Source organism: Aptenodytes forsteri, unplaced genomic scaffold (assembly GCF_000699145.1).
Source record: "Aptenodytes forsteri isolate BGI_AS27 unplaced genomic scaffold, ASM69914v1 Scaffold123, whole genome shotgun sequence".
In the NCBI taxonomy this organism is placed as follows: Eukaryota; Metazoa; Chordata; class Aves; order Sphenisciformes; family Spheniscidae; genus Aptenodytes; species Aptenodytes forsteri.
This window is the reverse complement of record NW_008794408.1, coordinates 4,414,137-4,433,886: the sequence shown is the minus strand read 5'-3', so window position 1 is coordinate 4,433,886 and position 19,750 is coordinate 4,414,137. Positions and strand designations below refer to the sequence as shown.

Genomic DNA, 19,750 nt, shown 5'->3' with positions numbered 1-19,750 from the left:
GTAAAAACAGTCATTTCTAACTGAAACATTTGAATACAGGTAAGTTAAAAACTGCAAAATGCCATTATTTGTAATCATGATGCTTTTAAAATAAACATTCTGGATGGTTCAGTAATGAAATCTTACAAGCTTTGTTTAAAAAACAAACACTCCCCCCCCCCTTCCTCTTGAGCTTAAACAGTGGCTTGTTTAAAAACCAGTAAAATTCCATAACACTTAAACTCTTTTGAAGTAGTTCTTCAACATCAGCAAGTAATTCTGCAAATTGCTTTTGAAGATGAGGCTTCGTTTACTCCAGTGTGTGCAGTCTGATGGAGTGGATTAGCGGGTGTGGACTGAAATTGTAATTTAGGCTTTTTTGTGTGCATGTGTCTTTCTCTAGAACGCTCCTTATCAGATACATCTCTATCCTCTTGGAATAAATAGAACAAGGCTGTTCTGTTTAATAGTCATTGGTGAAAACTTGGTATGTATATAATGGCATTACATTCATGTTAACTACTAAAAATCAATTTTTTCATCAGGTTTTATAGTAGAGCACTTTTTTTTTTTATCAGATCAGTTCCCAGAACAAGCTCGCTGCGTGGTCACACAAATGCCAATGATGGGGTAGGGGTAGAGCAGAGATGTGCAGCTGGGGTAGAAAAAGGGGCAGCCTGGGTTTCGATTGACTTACACTGTTAGGGGACTGCACCCTAGGACTGAGTGAGTGTAATAGCAACACTTTGCATTTAAATTAGTAGTTGTGTAATATGATAGCCAAGCATAAGACAGTTCCCTAATACTGATGTGTACATTCAAAAGGAAAAAAGAGTGCCAGGCACTCAACTAATGCAAATTAGAATGATTTTATTGATTTTATTTTTTTTTAACTGAGTTGCATGGTTTTATGCCAGCTGAAAGTGCTTCCTTTCATTTTGAAAGATATGTAATGCTTTCTATGAAATCTGTAATTATATAAAAAGAAGACAGCTTTCTCCCTGCTTATCACAAATCAAACCTTTAAAGTAGACAAAAAACCTGTTATAAGTCATTATTTCAAACAGATTTCATATGCAAAATAGTCTGTTCAGGACAGGGTTTTTCTTTTAGATGAAAAAGTTGAATATTAATTGTCCTTGAATTTTTGCCTGTTCCTTTGCACTGTTTTTTTTGTGGATGAAGAAGATATTTATATACAGCGTGGCAGCCCTTTAGCTTCTATAAACAAAAAACCACCCCACTAACTTATTAATCCAATTAAAAATACTCAACAGGAAGCAATGCTGTTCAGGACAGGGTTTTTCTTTTAGATGAAAAAGTTGAATATTAATTGTCCTTGAATTTTTGCCTGTTCCTTTGCACTGTTTTTTTTGTGGATGAAGAAGATTTTTATATACAGCGTGGCAGCCCTTTAGCTTCTATAAACAAAAAACCACCCCACTAACTTATTAATCCAATTAAAAATGCTCAGCAGGAAGCAATGAAACTTTTAAACTGTATGGAACAGGTATTTTATTTTATCCTTATTTGGAAAACTTCACAAGTCCAAACTTGCTTTAGCTGTCTCTCTCTGCTTGATTTCTGTTCTTCATACAGGTTTCACAGTATCATGTTGACTACTAATGCTTTATTTTCTTTATATCTTTAAAAAAATCCCAATCTATGGATTTTTGGGGGTCAAAGCTGGTGGTTTATTTTTTTATTTATTTACATAATTTTTGTATGTGGCACAGTGTTGAAAATACTATGAAAAATACTCAAGACAGTGCAAGGTAATTTGGTCACTAATTGTATGATAGGAAAGTGAAAAGCAAAAAGTATTCAGTCTTGAATTTGCCTGGAAGTACAGCTTCTGTGGGCATATCATTGTGGACACTGGAAACATTATGTATTTATTATATATAACAAAGAGTTATAGCATTAATAATTCAGCTGGCAAGAAATGGTTTATATTAGATTATAAATCCTCATATGTTTCCACTGAAAAGTGCTACAGATGTGACATCAGATTCCATTAAGCTGAAAAAAGAAATGTAACAAGGAAATGTCAACTGATAGGAGCACTTCTTCTGTAGTGGGTGGAGAAAGGAAGGGAAAGGTTCATTTACAGAGGGATGAAGGCTGAACTTTTATCATCCAGTATCTCCTATCTTGCTGGGTTTACAATAGGGGAAGTTCACTCTGTTTAGCTCAAGAACTGTGACTCAAGGAGAAGCAGCAGCTAATGCACACCTTCAGGGCGTATTTTCCCATTGTAGGAGCATATATTTTATAAATCAAAAAGTAATGAATTACTGAGTTGCTTTTATTGCGAATTTACCTCTTGGCAGCTTTTATTGGTCATAAAAAGTTGAATATGACTGAAAAGCATTAAGTTAAGACCACTTAAGGAAATAAAGGTGGCAGGAGGCTGCAGGAGCTGGCTGCGTTGCTGCAGATTTTTGTCTGTCTTCATGAGTCAGTTACTTGATTCCCTAGGCGTGCTGCTCATCTGGATTAACCTGACGAAAACCCATCTAATAAAGTGACAAGTTTGGTGTTCTCTTGCCATGCGATTCTGGGCAACAAGTAGACACCTCAATAAGAGAATGCGTAGCGAACTTCCAGATAGAGGCATTGCTGTGCACATTGATATTAAACTGTGTGGATAAATTTTTAGAAGATTGGTTGAATGTGAAAATGAGTGCAATAGAAAAACAAGTTTTACACAGGCTTTTAAAGAAAAAAAATACCCTCATACCTTAAAAAAATTTTTGAGAACAGACAAAAGCAAAATCTGGTTATTCCTCTAGGAAGTTTTACTGCTTTGTTACATGTAAATCGTTAAACAGGGACCGCACACTTGCTTGGCTTTGCTGACTCTGGTTTAAGACCGCTATTTGCCAATTAATTCTCTTACCTGTTTTTCTTTACCTATAGTGTTGTTATTTTATTGGATGAAGAATGGTCATAATCCCTTTGCATTAAGGACATTAACTACTTTTGTATCTTACGAGCGTGGAAACAGAGTAAATGGAGCAGTGAGGACAGAGTTATTTTTATGTTATAATTGCTTCAACCTCTCGAGTTGGGTTTTTTCGCAAACATGGAACATTTACTTCTTGGATGACTGCTTTAAACCCAGTCCAACTGGTAGAGGCTAGGGGATCATGACTGTTGTTTGTCATTTTAACCCTCATAACTTGGGCATGTAGCTTATCTATACCATAATGTATTTGTCGTTTTCCCTTAACTGCCTCTGTTTGTTTACACCAACTTTTGCCTGGGCTCTAACTGAATTGTAAGATCATTGAACAGGAACTGTTCCCACTACATATGTTTAGTGCCTATCACAATGGGTCGCCAAACGTCGTGTTGTCTCTCCTGTAATGTAAACAGTAAGAAGCTAATCTTTGTCACCGAGATTTTTTTTTTCTCTTTTAGTGGCATATGTGAAGTTAGTTTGTTTATTTTGGATGTAGGTCTCCAACATTTTAAGTGATCTGCCTGCGTGGCCTGTTACCAGTCTCCTCAAAAATCCGTAATACAAGGTATGAACCCTTTTTACTGAGGTGGTTTTGGTGTGACTTTACAGTTCTTGGCAACTTTGGCTTTGTCTGTCCAAGCAGAAGTTTTCTGTGATTAAACATGGGAGATGACATAGGGCAGTGCCTTTAATTCAGTCGCTTTTTAAATTATTAAATACTTAAGTAAAGCACATAAGACAGGAGAAGCTTTCCGTAGATTTTGGGTAAAGATTGTTTCTGCTTCAGTCACGTGTTGTCTGTCCAGAGGTCATTACAAGAAGTCATTTAAATCAGTGCAAATCCAACATAAATTTTGATTTGTTGAATGGTCTGAACTCCCAACAGAGTAACTACAGGAAATCTGTTACTGTAAACCTGCGTGTTGAGGAGTTATTTTAGACACCCTTGTGTGATGTTGTGAAACAATTATTACATAGAGTTAAAGGAAGCATTTAAAGAGGTTTTGTGAGTGTTCTTGCACCTGTTACACTAACATGTTTTCGGTTTACTCTTCAGAATAAAACTTCTAATAAAATCTAAGAAGTATAAACCTTTAATTACGTGTGTTTAAAACATACATGTAATACGGTAGGTGTTTCAGAAGCTATCAGTTAATTGTTTTATACATAAAACAAGCAAGGCAACCTTCTCTGTGCAGCTGCTGGACTTTAGCACTGATTCATTGAAAGGAGACAGTTCAATGCCCAGATAAGCCTTAGCCTTTTCTCCTCAGGTAGCCAACTATGGCATAGTGCTTCTGTATTATGAGAAATAGTGAATAATTGTTTCACATTCACCATCTCCATGTCATTCATGATTTTACAGACTTCTGCCATGTCAGCCCTTAGTGTGGCACTGTACCTAGAATACCATTAGCCTCATGGCACAGCCTGCTGCACCACTATCCTTTTCTCTTCCTCATCTTGAAACTCAGTAGCATTGGAAAGGTGCAGGTCGTCTTATTTGTAACTGGGGCACCACAAATCTAACTCACTTCCATTATTTATAAACAGATCCTATTCTTTGGGAGGGTCCTTGGAGATGGTCCTTGAGGAAAGGCCTACATCTGCCTCTCTAAACTTGTGTTTAAGTACTTATTCCCTCCATTTGAAAAAGCTGCATCTACAGAGAAATTGTTGTGAGTCCCAGCAGGGCTGTACACAACAGTAGAGACCACAGCCAAACTGAGGGGGGTTTGGTTTGTTTGGGTTGGGGGTATCAGTGTAACACTGAGCTGAGTACTGGTATGTGTGGAGACACTTTTACCTGACCTATGAGCTGATTCAAGAGTTTCTCAGGTGGCAGACCATGTATGGGTGCTGCCCTCAGGGAAAAGATAGGGGAAGGCATTCAAGCTGCCCCAAATTAAGTGTAGAGGGAAACTCCCAGGTGACTTGTTTCAGAGCATGTCCAGGGTCTGTCACATGTGGAGCACACCCCATATCACCATAACATCAGTGCCAGTGAATGTTTCTTCCTACATCACTAGCAGAACATGTCCTTTTTATTTTCTTTATTGGTTAGCCTGGGCTAAGCCTTAGGCGAGTTGCTCTAGTAAGCAAAAGTTATCCTTTGCATAGGTATCCTGACAGCAATTTGACCATGTTGTTCAGACATATATAGCCTAAGGTAGTGGAGGAAAGCAGAAGACAGAGATATCCCTGGTGCAGTGATTCTTAAGGCATTTTAGCCAGAGAGAGAGAGAGTGTAGGTGGGAAAAAGAATGGTAATTTGATTATAGGCTTCAGTACAACAAGTCCAACTTATCCGTAACAGACAGTGTGAACAGGCTCCTGCCTGTAATTATGGCAATCAGCAGGTGCAGGAAGAGCCTTAGGAGAATGATTTCAAGGATGGAAGGAGGACATCTCAAGTATGGGTGGCATCATAAACAGCTCTCCACTGGTAGGAGTCACATCTGCGGAACTTGCATCCACTGTCAACACTTGTCTAGCAGAGAGCTCTTTGCAGTGCGTGGTTGTCCTGGAATCACTCGAACCAAAAGGGATTGAGTTCTCCTGTGCAGACTGTCAAGCTAGTAGCATACTGTTGTAATTCTGACTAAGTTGTCAATGCCATTATCAAGTCAGTCTTACAGACAAGATGAGCAGGACTTGTGACACACTATTGCACATTCAAATAGTACAGAAATGGCTATTAGTGCTTGCTTTTCGGGATGAGGGGAGGACTGTTTAATTTGGATGCCTTTTTAAGGGATTGTCTTTTGACACCCTTCAGCTGCCTTTTGTCAAAGGCTTGGAAGAGTATTTTGGGGAAGCATTGCTGTATGCTTCCTCTGTTCTTAAATTTTCCTTTTGCTGTTAGAGCCAGGCAAGATGGACATCTCATCTGACCTGATACGGCTTTCTTACGCAATTTGTGCTTATGTAAGTAATCTGTCTTCTGTGTAATATGAAACGAAGTTGTCTCACATGCTGCCTCTCCTGGAATACAGCTTTATTAACTTACACATACTATATGCACTAGTTCAGCATTGCAACATCACAGAACCTGATCACTGAGCACAGAACTAGAGCGTGATTACTCTGTGATTAAAGATTTACCAAATCAAATATGTGTTATACAAGGTTGTTGCAGCATCAGAACTGCTATTCTGAACAGATAAAAGCTAATATAAAATATTTTTGACATATTTGTCTTTATAAAACTTCACAGGACGTTTCCTATTTGAAGAATAATTTTTTAAATCTTTCTCAAATGTAGTAATATACTCCTTTCTCCTTCCCGACGTCAGTGTTTAGATCTCCCAGCATTCAATTATACTTACTTCTCTCACTTCATTGAGAGATACTTTGATTGTTCCTTTTTAGACATTGGAGAATGGACTATTTTAAAATAATTCAAATATATATGTTTATTAAAATGAAGAGCATTAAGGGTTTGAGAGAGCTTTTGTATTTCACAAAGATACTTCTCTTTTTTGGGAGTGATGTTGACCATTGATACCTTTAATTCTTTTCTACTGTCTGTAACTGTGGTGATAGGAGAGCATTGTCAAAGATCAGGATATATGGAATGGAACAGTTTAACAAGTAATCATGGCTACTTGGCTTTTAAAAGCATGAATCTTGATCAGTTTCAGCAATTAATATTTTTGTCTTAAAGATAAGATAGAGATATTACATACAGCTTGATATACTTGGTCAGAAACTGGTTAGAATTAATGTTCTGTAAAGTATGTAAAGCAGCATAAGAACCATTGGTAACTGTTTACATGCTATTAATAATTAGCAACCTTCATACTAGTCTGTTAGGAAAGAACCACGCATTGGGTACAATAGAAACTCAACTCCATACGGTTGGGTTCAAATTACATTTGACTTGGACAATAAGGCATGAATGGGGCTCATTTGAGTTTCTGCCACTGTAAACAATGAGATGTTGGAATGTTTCATTTGTTTATTGATTTATTTATTTGGACAGGTGCAGGTTGATCATATGAAATAATTTTTTATTCACGTATAGGCAGAAAATAGCTTAACAAACATTGTCCAGTTAGAGTGTATGATGATAACCAACATCTTGAATGGACAGAGTCAAATTAATTTAGCCTGTGGCTGGTTTTGAATTTGGCTCTTAAACTAATCAAATCATGTTGTAGAGAAAGTGCTTTATGTACTGTCCAGCCACTTAGAAAATAGAAAATATAGATTTTATTTTCTGATTAATTTCTTTTTAGGTACTAAGTTCCTTCTTTTACTTTCTGTTAAAAATTATGTGCATGTCTGTGAGGTAGATCCTGTTAATGCTAATGGGGCTCATCCTTGAGAAGAGGTCATTCAAATCTGATGGATCCCATCTGGATGAGGATCATTCTCTAGGGTGTAATTTTCCTCAGCTATTTGAAACCCTTTCCTAAGTGCTCCAAAGCAATCAGGTTCTATAATTTGCAAAATGGAGGAAAGAGCCAGGAAGATTGTTGCTGGGATCATACATTAGGAAGTGGTATCATAGGACTAATAGCCTAAATTAATGCAAGGAGAGCCTTGATTCGGGCTTTTTTTGTCTTCTCCATCAGCTGGACACCTGCATTTCTCCCAAGTGGACACTACAAAGGGAGAATGGATGATGGTAGCACATCTTACCATTTGGGGCAGGGGAAGGTTGAAACTGAAGTATCAATATGAAGGTACATGCAGAAGACATTATCCTTGGTCCACAGTTTCCCAACTCACTCATGTCAAATAGAAAATGGCACAGCAATCTGCAAACAAGAGAAAATCCCACAAATACATGTCTTACAGGTAGAAATAAACCTACGAAAGGATTGAGTGGACCTTACACATTTAATACCTTAAACTATCTTACCACACAACATAGCCTATGCTATTAAGTTCAAGTGTTAAAACTATGTGTTGTGTCATAGTCCTTTCAAAGTTGTTCCTCTACCTCTCACCAGGTGGAACGGATTGGATATACACTCAGCTTGATAAACAACGGCTTTAATATTTCAGTTCACACTGAGAATTTGCTGTCTTTATTTCTCTTTCAACATTATATTGCATTTAAACAATGACAGGGCTTCTCTTCTAATGCACGCGTTTGATTCCTGTCAGTGCTAACAGAAGGTATGTGCAGACACCAATGGAAGAGTAGACTAGAGTTTCTCTTGAGGTGAACAACTGTTTATAATTAGAGTTGTGGGAATGAAGGAAAACCCAGCTAGCAAGCAAACAGTCCCTCTTCCAAAAAGCTTGGTAAACTCATAAAGCTCAGGAGCTTAATCTCTGAACCAGAGTGCTTGTTATCTAATCCCCACCAGCTGTTGTGTACTTGGTAGCCATGACATCTGTAATAGAGCTGAAGGGCCTGTCTATATTGGTTGGCACCTTTACCCACCAACTGAACTTGATTCTTCTTTCATTGCTCACATTTACCTGCTTTAAATCATTAACCAGTTGCTCAGGGTTTGATCATCCATTTAACCATACTTTATAATAGAGAGCTTGTGCTGCTTTTCACATTAAGCGTATTTTAGGTATGTAGGTTTTCAGCAGGTCTGGTTTTTGCCTTGCTAATAAGAGAAAGGTATCAACCAAAAGAATTTCTTCTGGTTGCATAGTGATTCCTTATATAGACTTAAAACTGACCTAGGAGTGAAATCTCTTGAGTTGTATTTCAGCTGAAAAATACCTTCACACTTCTAATAAGCAGGGTGAAGAATTATATATGTGTCTCTGTTAACTGGTGTGTATGAATTGATATAGGTGATTATAGAAGATAGAATATAGATGTAAGCAAGTGTGTACGTGTTCACTGTAACTGTGGAAGAATGCTTGTTTTCAGGGATTGGTTTCAGCTGTGCTGTGGTGGGCATCATTTTTTTAAGACAGCAGAGGACAGAAATTGGCCCAACTTGAGAATAGAATCCATTTTAAGTCTCCCAGTTCTTGGGTGAGTGCTGTGACTTCACACCTACTGTTTGACAGTATCCTCACCACCACAAGCAGTGCAGAGTAACAGCTGTTGGGCCTTGTAAGGGGTTAGAGGGAAGGATGTCTTGTTCCTGGATGCCAAATGAGTTTGGTTAGGAGGTAAGCGCTGAGCTGTCCTCCTAAGATAAGACCATTTCTGGACATGGAAGAACTTAGATCTATGGGTTATTTTACTGGTTAAAACTTAGCTGCTTATAGCTTCCTAGCACCTGAATGATTAGATTGGGAATCTGAAGTTGATACTGTGGCCAAAATTGGGCCCGAAGACTACCACAGTCTTAAGTTAGCTGTCAGCATAATATTATGGATCTAAGATTTTGAACTGTCCTAAGGCAATTCTCAGCGTCTATAACACTTACTGTCAAAATCCAGAATAATGGTCTCATAAATAAAACCAGCTATACCAAGTTTTCAAAGAAAAGCCTGTTAAAATTTTGTTAAATTTCATTATAGTCAGTTTTCACTTGGAATTAACTTTACTGATGGATTTTTTTTTTTCCCCCCCCAGAATGGCACTAAGAAGTTCTGGGATTTTATGAGGACACATGACAGGTAACAGATGGAATCACGTTATTTCCTTTTGTCTTTATGTTGTTTTTCATACTGTATTCTCTTCCACTGGTCAAATCTTATTGATGTAGAGTCACTTCTTTCTCTTCCAACTTCCTCTTCAATTCTCACTTCTTGTGTAATACTTGCAGATAGTTCTCTACTATTTTAGACAGAATTAGTAGAAATTTTAAAATCTCCTCATGGTTTATTATGTTTTCCGTAAGTTTAGTCTGCGCTTGACTTTTCAAATATTAGAGTTTTGGCACATGATGTATTGTACATTTTAATGATTACATAGAAGATGGAACTGCAAGTTTGGATTGTATGACTCTTTCTTTTTTGAGTGTGAATATATCACCTGAAGGAAGGACTCTGCTCCCCACATACTTAACCCTATTGTTATTTGTGCCATTAAATGGTCTAGTCCCAAGTATGTGACCATAGTCTCTCACCTGTGAATATACAATTCCAGGAATTGTCCTAATATAAAGACTGTTAAAAAGCAATCTAAAGTTATGGTCATACTGTTTGATTTTTTTCACTGGCAATTACTTGGAATAAGGTAGAGATTCTGTTTTATGTTTGAGTAATTCCTAGTATTATGCTAACTTTTTTATTTTAATCTTCTCCATTACTGCTATATAAGGATGTTTTAGGCAAAGCCTAATTCAAGTAACTTTACAAATGCCTGAAACCTCTCCTAAGCACACAGGAAGAAATGGATGGCCAGCAACTTAGTTCTGTCTTTCCAATTGTATTTCTCGGATCAGGGAAGAAAAGGAGTTAACTCCTGACTTCAAAGATCAGTTCATGCAAAATTGTAACAAATAGGGTATATATGAAACAGGCCCAGTCTCAGAGTTATTAAACACTAAAATATTCATATGTCTTTTTTTAAAGTATAAATATTAATCTAGTCACTGAAAATTCAGGTACTAGAAGATAAAAATAAAAAGCAAAGGTAACAATGTTTCCCTAGAAAAAGCTTTTCTAAATCTATTAAATGTAAAACATGTAGCAAAACACTAATGGCAAAAGAAATTGTGACTTGTAACCAGAACCATGTTGAGATGTATTCTTCTTGTGTGTGAAATAAGTAGGTAAAATCAATTGCATTTTTGGAAATTCTTCTCTGTTGGAACCCTCTAAATCCTTACAGTGAGTCTTTTGTGTGTAGGTAGGTACCTGGGATGGACAGAAAGTGATAGCAACACTTTTTATCAATATAAAGGTTGTGAAGGTAAAAGTGCCAGAAAGACTGGGAAAATAATAGCTAGATTAAAAATGTCTATACTGCTTGAGAATGAGGACAGAAAAGGGAGTGATATTTCGATACTGAACTTCACACATGCTTTTGGAATTTGCCTGGAAGACAGTTCTGTCTTTGCACTTTGTCTCTCCATATGGGCATGTGCCTGGATTTATGATCGCAGATACAAAGGCTGAAATGATAATTGATTGCTGGAAATTTAATATATGCCCTGTACTTTCAAGCAAGTGAATCCAGCCTCAAGTCATGTGCTGAGAACATGACTTCCAGATGAATAATTTGTATTATTATTTTTGTTTAAACTTTAGATTATCGCTCTGTGATAACGTGTGAATATATGCAACTAACTGAGTGGGGTAAATATTAAAGGATCAGTTTTCCATGAACTTCTTGAGAACAGTATTTCTGAAGGACTTTTGTGGACATTTTTAAAATAGTTGAGAACATAACTGTATGAAAAGACTACGGCCACATGTCATGCCAGTCATCTCTGGTCACATAACATTTGTTAGCTTCAGATGTACAACAGCTGCCATCCTAACTTATTAGCGACTACTATTGAACTGTAGAATGTCTAACGCTCTTTCACAAGTAAAGTCGATGCAACTTCTGACACCAAAGGTAATAACGTGAACTTTCTGTATAGGAAATCCATGGTTTTACATAAATTCTATTTGTGAATATGAAGCCAATTATTATCAGATAGATCAGTCAGGTTCAAAATGCCTTACAATGCATTAAGCCCTACATTTTACTGTACTTTAATAGGACAGCTGTGATGCTAGTTATATGGAAAAGTCACGTTGTCTAGTTGCTGAAGAGTATAGAGGACTTCATACTTAGAGGATGCTTAGAGGTTCATTACTCTTAATGAAGGATAAAATCTTGAAGAAGAGGAGGGGTTTCTGGGGCACACGTCCTGTTGGTCAGTATTTCCTAGTGGGTATGTCTTCTTCAGGAAGATTGTAGGTGTTTTCCAGAATTAAGATCCCTTTTCTATCATTAAGACCCCTTTTTCAAAAGTACTCAAAACTTATTTTACTTCTGAAAATGCTGTAACAATGTTAAATGCTCCAAATTTTTTAAAAAGGGCTGTTCACCTAAATTGTACATACATATTGCTAGATCTGTAAAGTACACATATGTATATATTATATATATACATATAATTGGTATGTATAATGAATCTGATGATACACAAAAAAATACTGAGCTAATCATATAAAAACAGACATTGAGCCTAACTCATGTCTTTATCTGTCATCCTCTTTCATCAGCATAAGTAAATGTTTGCTTAAGACTGACTTCTTTGCTGTATGACAGTGAACTGAGAGCTTGTGTGCTGGGTTCCTTTGGGGCCCCAGTGTTCTTTCTCATTTCAAATGAGGTTAACATAAGCCAATATTCAACAGATATTCAGAATATAGTCTTAATACAGGAAAATATTTAGCAAGAGAGATTAAGTTATTTTTGTATAAATTTATCCTTTCCAACTGTTCGGATGAACAGCTGATTAAATTATACAAAGACAAAAACATGAGGACTGCAGTAGTCATTTCATTTGCCTTAAGTGTGAGTCACCTCCTTTTAAAATCTCACAATATATTGCAGTAGGTCAAGATCATTTAACCATATGCAAGCTGGGGTGACACTAGCACAAGCTGAAATAGCAGATTTTTTATTAGATACTCCTTTTTTCTTCTTCTTCTTTTTTTTCTTCTGAGTTATTGCAGATGTGGGCTTGAGTCTACAGTGTGTGGTTCCTGAGCTTTCTTAAGATCAAGACTGTTCAGAACTAGGGTATCAGTCCTGGAGTCACCTCTGCTTTATTCAGTTTGTAATTTCTGCTGAACATATAATTGCTTGCTCTCAATCCCTATGCCAGTTACAGAAAAAAAAAATACTTTTTGCAAAATTATTACTGGCCACACAATAAACTGTTACCAAGGCAAACCTTCAAAACCCGTGTTGTCAAAAGTCAATTGAGTGTCAGCATAGACAAAAGCAGCAGCATTTCCTACCATATTGGGGTTCAAATTGTAACAGAAGGAAGACCCAGGACACAAAGACATACTCACGGAGAGTAGTTAAGTCCTGGAACACTTTGCTCAGACAGGTTGAGGAACCTCCATCCCTGGAGAAATTCAAACCTTGACTGGACAAGAAATCAGACCTAACTTAGAAGTTAGTCCTATTTTGAGCAGGAGGTTGGATCAGATGATCTCCAAGAGTCTCTTACAACCTGAAGGTTTCTATGATTTTATAAGTAGATTAAATACTTAATGCATGTTACAGTTCCCATCTGACAACTGTCAAAAATTTGTAAACTTGTCAAGAAATCTGTCAACTTACAAGCCATTTTTCTATTGGGAAATAATGCATTTACTATCATTCTTGTCCTGCGGACTTACATTGAAGTTAATCTTTCTTTGAAACATGCAGATGAACATTATCAGAGCTCATTGCAAGGTTTTATTATGTCGTTAGAAACAACTGTGAAGATTACTAAAACGGAATGAAGAAAAGTAAAAATCCTTGATTACCTCTTTTCAATTGTAATTATTTAACAAGTTTATCGAGGTGGTGCTCCTAAGTGTTACATAGTTCTGGCCTGTTGTGTTAGGCAGTGACACACAGCAAAAGATGCTTTCTGCAGCTATTTTATGCACTGTTTGCTTTTCTAATTAAGTTTACTTTTCCTCTGAATACTCAGCTGATGTGTTTGCTCATTATTAAACGTATCCTTACGAAAATCAAGCAGAGTGCAAGAAGTGAAAATTTGAATGCAAGGTGTATTCAAGATGCTTCTTAAGACTTGGGTCTATCAGAACTAGTTAGCAATTTGTGGTGGTGTGATTTGCGGGGGGAGGAGTTGTTAATTTCTTTTTTAAGGTCGCTGCTTTTAGAAATAAAAACCTGATCAGAAGGACATTTTCCTTCTGCAAATTTATGGTGATTTTCTGTCAGAACTAGAAACATACCAAATATTACAAAGTAATCATTGATGCCTGTAACAAAAAATTATTCTCTAAAACCAGACTCACGTTCCAGCTATATTCTCCCTCATCCTAATTTTGCTATATTTAGTACAGTAAGAGCCTGAAATGTAATACTTAAGTTTTACATTCATCTACTTTATAAAGCAATAGACCAAGTTCGTTTCAGGTTTCAGCAACTCCCCTTAAACAGATTCAAGGCTTTTAAAAGACATAATTTGGGAACAGATGAAGGTCAGTGTACAGTCATGTGCTCGCTTTTGTGCTTTGAGTAATAACGTTCAAGAACAGGAACATAACCATACCTTTTGCTAGTTGACAAATAGAAGGACAGCTTTCAAATTGCATTGTGAATGGATATAAAGCAAAGTTATAGTTACTTCTCTATTTAAAAGTATGAAAAATTCACTGTAAAGTACATTACATTTGAAAGAAAAAAAAGTTGAGGAAACTGAATTGCATGCAAGATTGTTATGTGAGTTCCTCTTAACCCTGAAAACGTCATGTGACAAGGAAAAGGCATTAGGACCAAAAACCTTACAACTCTGCATGCACATTGTACCCTTGTTATGCTGTGGTTTTAACTACAAAAACATGTCACAGTGCCTCAGTAATAGTTCCTGACTTAAAAGTTCTTAACGGAAAAAACTTTTAAGTCTTTTCTTATCTCTCTAAAAGGAGGAGGAAATAATATTCCTGCCTTATAAGATTGGCTTCTTTTAAGTAAAGAGATTAATTTATTTCACATTTAAAACAAATTAATTCCTAATTTAATTTAACTGTTTGCTCAGAAAAGAGGCTTTACAAAGAAAAATGAAAAGTGTAGTTTTCCATCAGGAGGGAGTTTGCAGGGTGAAGGAAACCAAGGCAACCTGCACCGCGGCGTGTTGTCTCCTACAGGTACCAGCGGTGGGAGTAAACAGAAAGAGGTTCTCGAGGCAAGTTAAAAATGAACATAACTCAGAACAGGAAGATGAATATACTCAACCGGTCACTCTGTCCTCTGAAGTTACCTGGCCGAGTGCTGGCATCTGCGTGCCCCTGAAGTCAGGGAGCACGGCTGCGCAGGGGGGAGCGAGGAATGCTGCCGCCGAACAGCTGCGCTGGGAGCCTGCTGCATCCCCGGCCCTGGCCACGAGAGCCGGCCAGGTGATGGGTCGCTAGAGCCACGCGAGTGGCCTGGAGGAGCTGGGGTTGCTATTCTGGCTCCGTGGATGTAGCAGGCAGCTATGGAGACAGCGTGGAAGTCATGCGCCCTGACCACATTATAGGAGTGGATTAAATTCCTTCTCCTATTTCATATGCCAGATCATTTGGGCTTTATGGGAACTTAATCCTCCATGTATTTTTCTGGTTTATGTCCTAGTGTATTATAAGACACCATGAAATTTAACTCAGATGCTTCCTTTGTGCAAGAATTATCACAGTAGCTTTAAAATGGGTAAAATACAGCTTTTTAACATCTTTATAGGTAAAAAAAAATCTTCCTTGGGTGGCATGTGCCTTTTATGTGCAGTGATGTGCTGTTGTGCTGTAAACCTTGTCTGTCTTTGTAATGTCTCCTCCAGGGTGTCAATGGTGTGGAATTTTCATTATTATCTTCAAAGATAGTGCAGAAGATAACGCAGTGTTTAAAATAAACTGGACGTAGTTCAACAAACAACAAAAATGATGAAAAGTTTAGGGAAATAATAGCTGAGAGAAGGTAATGATGGCTGGGCATGTTCATGCAAAGGGTAACACAACTGAGGAGAAAAATTACTACTTATCACAAAAATGTAAAGGAATGTTATAAAGCAGGCCAGAATCATTTTAATTTCATCAGTAATCAATGACAGAACAAGAAGTAGCGTCTGATGTGGAAAGTATTTTTTAAATTGAACACTAAGAAACCGTTTTTACCAATAGGCAATAAGACAATCTAGGAAACCATGTTTTGTAATCACTGTCATTGAAAACACTCAGGTCTAGACTTGATATCTGTCTATCAAGGATGCTATCAGGATAATGATATTTTTCCTGCTATTAGAAGGAAAAAATGTAGTAGCCTATTAGTTTCCTTCAACCCAAGTAATTACACGATTCGTTTGCATATGATATTTGCAAATAAAATGCACTTAATGCTTGTGTTTTTTTGTTTTTCGTTTTTGGGGTTTTTTTAAGCGAAGAATTGACAGATCCTCTGCTTATGTGCCAGGAATTCTGCAGGCGTATTTACTGTCTTTTAAGATGTCTTATTATGTTGTTACCTTAGGATCTAAATAAAATCATAGCAATGAGGCAAAAATAAATGAATTTGATGATGTAAAGTTATCAGAGAAAAACACAAAATCAAAAGCCAAATTTTCAGATTCTCATTTCACCTTTTTAAATATGTGATATGAAAGCACCATATAGCATATATGGTGCTTCTCTGCTGTATCATTGAAATAGGGTAAAATGGCAATAAAAACTTTATTGAGGGCATTGCTTCATTGGGAAGTTAAATGTTTGCCTAATTTTAAGAACAGAATCCATAAAAATTCTTAAAACTAAGCAAGTACACAGGAGTTCCGGCTGATTAGTCATAAATTTCTAAATACAGGTTTCTGGTAGCCAGATTAGAGGCATCTTGTTTTTACAAATTTAGGAATTTCATTTTTAGTATTTACAATAATATGCAAAATAAGTGGGTATTTTTAATTCTCTTATAGTCACTGAAATCAAGACGAGTCTTCCCTCTGCTTCCAGGTGGTTTTGAATTAAACCTGTTCTGTCTGAAGAGTGCCAAAGTTTTACACGGTCTAGAGACAACAGCATGGTCATGGCCTGCATTTGGGATCGGTAAAAATAATCTTATGAAAGCTAGGAAATGTTCTGTCATCTGAGTGCCTGTATTTTTAGAATTTTATCTGAAAATATGTCTTGGTAAAGAGGAAACTATTGAAACCATTATTCTCAAAATGGGGAAATTAGGTAAATTGTGAAGAACTGACTTTCTTAGTCTGTTTCTCACTAATGGTGGTGAGACTATATAAACGTATAGTCTGGCAAAAGATTGTGTTATTTACTTCATATTTGGGTTTTGGTAGGTAAGAAACAAAGTTGCTGGTTTGTCCTTTAATTTAGCTAGGGCAGAACACTCGAGCTTTTTATTTTGTGAACTGTCCTTGAAACCTGATATTGTTTTAAAACTTTGATTTTTGCCATTTCAGAATGGAGTCATACTTATGCCTTTTAGATGGATTATTTATTGGTCTTATTATGTGATAGCATTCATAAACGGCAGTTTCACAAATAATTAGGAATTGGAACAAAAGCCCGTCAGGCTCTGACATCTGTTGCACATAATGCCCACAGAGCTTTATTTAATCAAATAAGTTAGACTAAAACCTGAATTTATTTATTAAAATATTTTGTTGAAAGAATCCCATTGAGATGCAATGTGTCATTTCCAAGGGTATCCTGGGATACAGGCCAAGATATGACACGTAAAGAATGTTATTGAGAGCAATGTGCTTTGATGTCTCATTTATTTTGCAGTTGAATTTACTTTCTATTTTTTCCTTTGTTATATGAAAATAGGGTGCTGGGAGGATTGTTTATTCCAAATAAGTTGTTCTGCATCATATTCTCTGCTGGGTACAGATTACTACTTTACAAGTAGATAGAGATCATGTTTTAAAAGTGCATGTATATGGATTTGTTAGCACTTCTTAATTCATTCTTCCACCGGTCTGATGATTAACCAAACATATGCTTCCTGTTTTATGGTGTCATGAACAACTTCCTACTGCAGTTCAGTTTACTGAAACCAATCTTCCTTTTGATTTTTTCCAAAGTAATATTTATTTTCTTAAGCATATGTGCCTCACCACTTTATTCTGGTTTTACTTAGTATTAAATACTTAAGTTGTATTGGAGAAAGCATTCAAATTTCATCAGAATACAGAAGTCTTCTAGATGTCTCTAATTACCTTTTGCCAAATCCACTTTATCTGTGATTAGTATGAAAGGCTGAATGTTTTTGTCAGGAGCTTATAGCTTTGCTTTTGTAATAGGCTGCATTTTAAGCAGCCAATTGGATTGGTGTTGGCCTTTGAAAAATGTAAAATGCTTTGAAGGAAGACTTAAATGAACCAGTAAAGATTGTGCAAGCACACACATTTAATCTCAGGACTATCTGCATTATACTTAAAGCTCTGGGAAACTATAGGAATTGCACTGGAGAATAATCAAAGGGTACAGCTTTATTACACGTCTGTTCTGAAAATGAAGGGACTGTTTTCTCTGGCTTAAAGTACTAGGTGCTGCTCTGATAAAAGGAAGAAGACAGCACTTTAGATACCACATTAGAAGTTTTCAGGGACATGTCCAACTGTGAAATTGATGGTGAATTTGAATACAGCTGTAACACAAGGGCTACATGCAATTCTTTCTCATGGTCACCAAAAATAATTTTGAAACAACTTCAGATGAAGTAGGCCCTCCTGAAGGATGAATCCTCCCAAATAATTACTTTTGATTGTTAGCTCTCAAACAAGTTTGTGGGTTTTTTGATTATCACTTTAAAATTGAAAGTGCAGTCATTTCTGATTTGGACAAGAAAAGGACACTTACTCATTAACATGCTTTAATCCTGTTCTGGGGTACTTCGCAAACATAATATTTTAAAAAGACTACATGGAATTATAGTCTTGACACAGAAAACAAGATGAAAGATCAATTTGTCAACACTGTATGAACAAAGCAAGCCAAATTCATATAACTTCAAGAAAACAAATTATACTTTAAAGCTAAAATAATTAGAGGACTTCTGAATGATTTATTTATTTTCTTACTACCTTTCCTTCCAGTATGATTCATAAGTCTTGATAATTTCTCCCTTATGAGATACATAGGCAAAAATATTCCATGTATGTTTTATATTCACATGCTCTCCAGCTGAGATGAATACATCTCTAAATACTTCCCGTGGTTGCACACTACGTTTGATTATTTTCTTCTGATTGTATCAAAGGGATTTTTGATACTAAATATTTGTTGAGAGTCAAGGGGACTGGTTAAATCAGTTACTTGCTTTTATTCCTGCATGCCATTTTTGTGTTTCTTTTTTGGAATCTGCCATTCTTTTTTCATTGACTTCTTTGAGAATGGTAACTGAATTACTGCAGGCTCTGACAGTGTTGCGGGGGTTTTGGTGTTTTGTTTTGGTTTGTTTGTTGCGGTTTTTTAAAATCAAATAACATTACTTCCTAAAGTGTCCACTATGGAGCTGAGATTATTGTTTGTAAGCAGCACCAACAATATTACAGACTTTCAACTAATTTTGAGCTAATTTTTAGCCTTTAAAAGTAGGTGGAAGTGGCTGAGGTTAATAGCTGGGAAGCTATTAACTTTCAATGTTAATAGCTTTCAATGTTAACATCAGTCTTTTTTTAGAAGCTTTATCTTCCATTATTCAATTCTGATCACAATTTGTGTGTGCCATGCTAGACACAAGGAGATCCTGAGTTGCTCTTACAATGATTAAAGAAAGGTCAGTTTCTTTGCCCGTATTGCCTCATCAATTACTTAGCATGCTATAGTATTAATACAAGATTATCTTTAAAAATCCTCATCTCCAGCCTTGAGAGTCTTATTTCATTCACAGAAACACAAGAGAATCTTGTCCTTTTCTTTGCTATTACTATACTGTGATTTTTTTAAAATTATTTTTTAGTTTTGCAAATTCACATTTGTAAAGTATGCATTAAGGGCACATCTAAGAATAATGAAAAGCTGAATCAATCTTTATTTATTAAGGGATTTTAAAAGTTTGTCTCATGAAAAGCAATCAGTAAATGTTAGCAGTTGCTTGTGGATTAACTGTAGCCCAGGTCAACAACTGACAAATCATCAAAACAGAAGATTACCAAACCGATGACAACAAGGTGAAATTATATTTCTACCTAAAAAAACCCAATAAAAAGCAAAAAAAAAACCTCAGACAAAAAAAAACAGCACAAA

At 36.4% G+C, this 19,750-nt stretch overlaps 1 protein-coding gene across 1 annotated transcript in view; it reads left to right on the top strand.

Moving 5' to 3' along the window:
• The first annotated feature begins 419 nt into the window (after positions 1-419).
• NUDT14 (nudix hydrolase 14) overlaps positions 420-19,750 on the top strand; it is a 46,408-nt gene continuing 27,077 nt past the window's right edge. The window contains exons 1-4 of the mRNA XM_009288421.2: positions 420-466; positions 3,444-3,512; positions 5,814-5,875; positions 9,453-9,496. Of these exons, the coding sequence (XP_009286696.1) occupies positions 5,825-5,875; positions 9,453-9,496 (95 nt within the window). The 5' untranslated portion in view covers positions 420-466; positions 3,444-3,512; positions 5,814-5,824. The remainder of the gene's footprint in view (positions 467-3,443; positions 3,513-5,813; positions 5,876-9,452; positions 9,497-19,750) is intronic.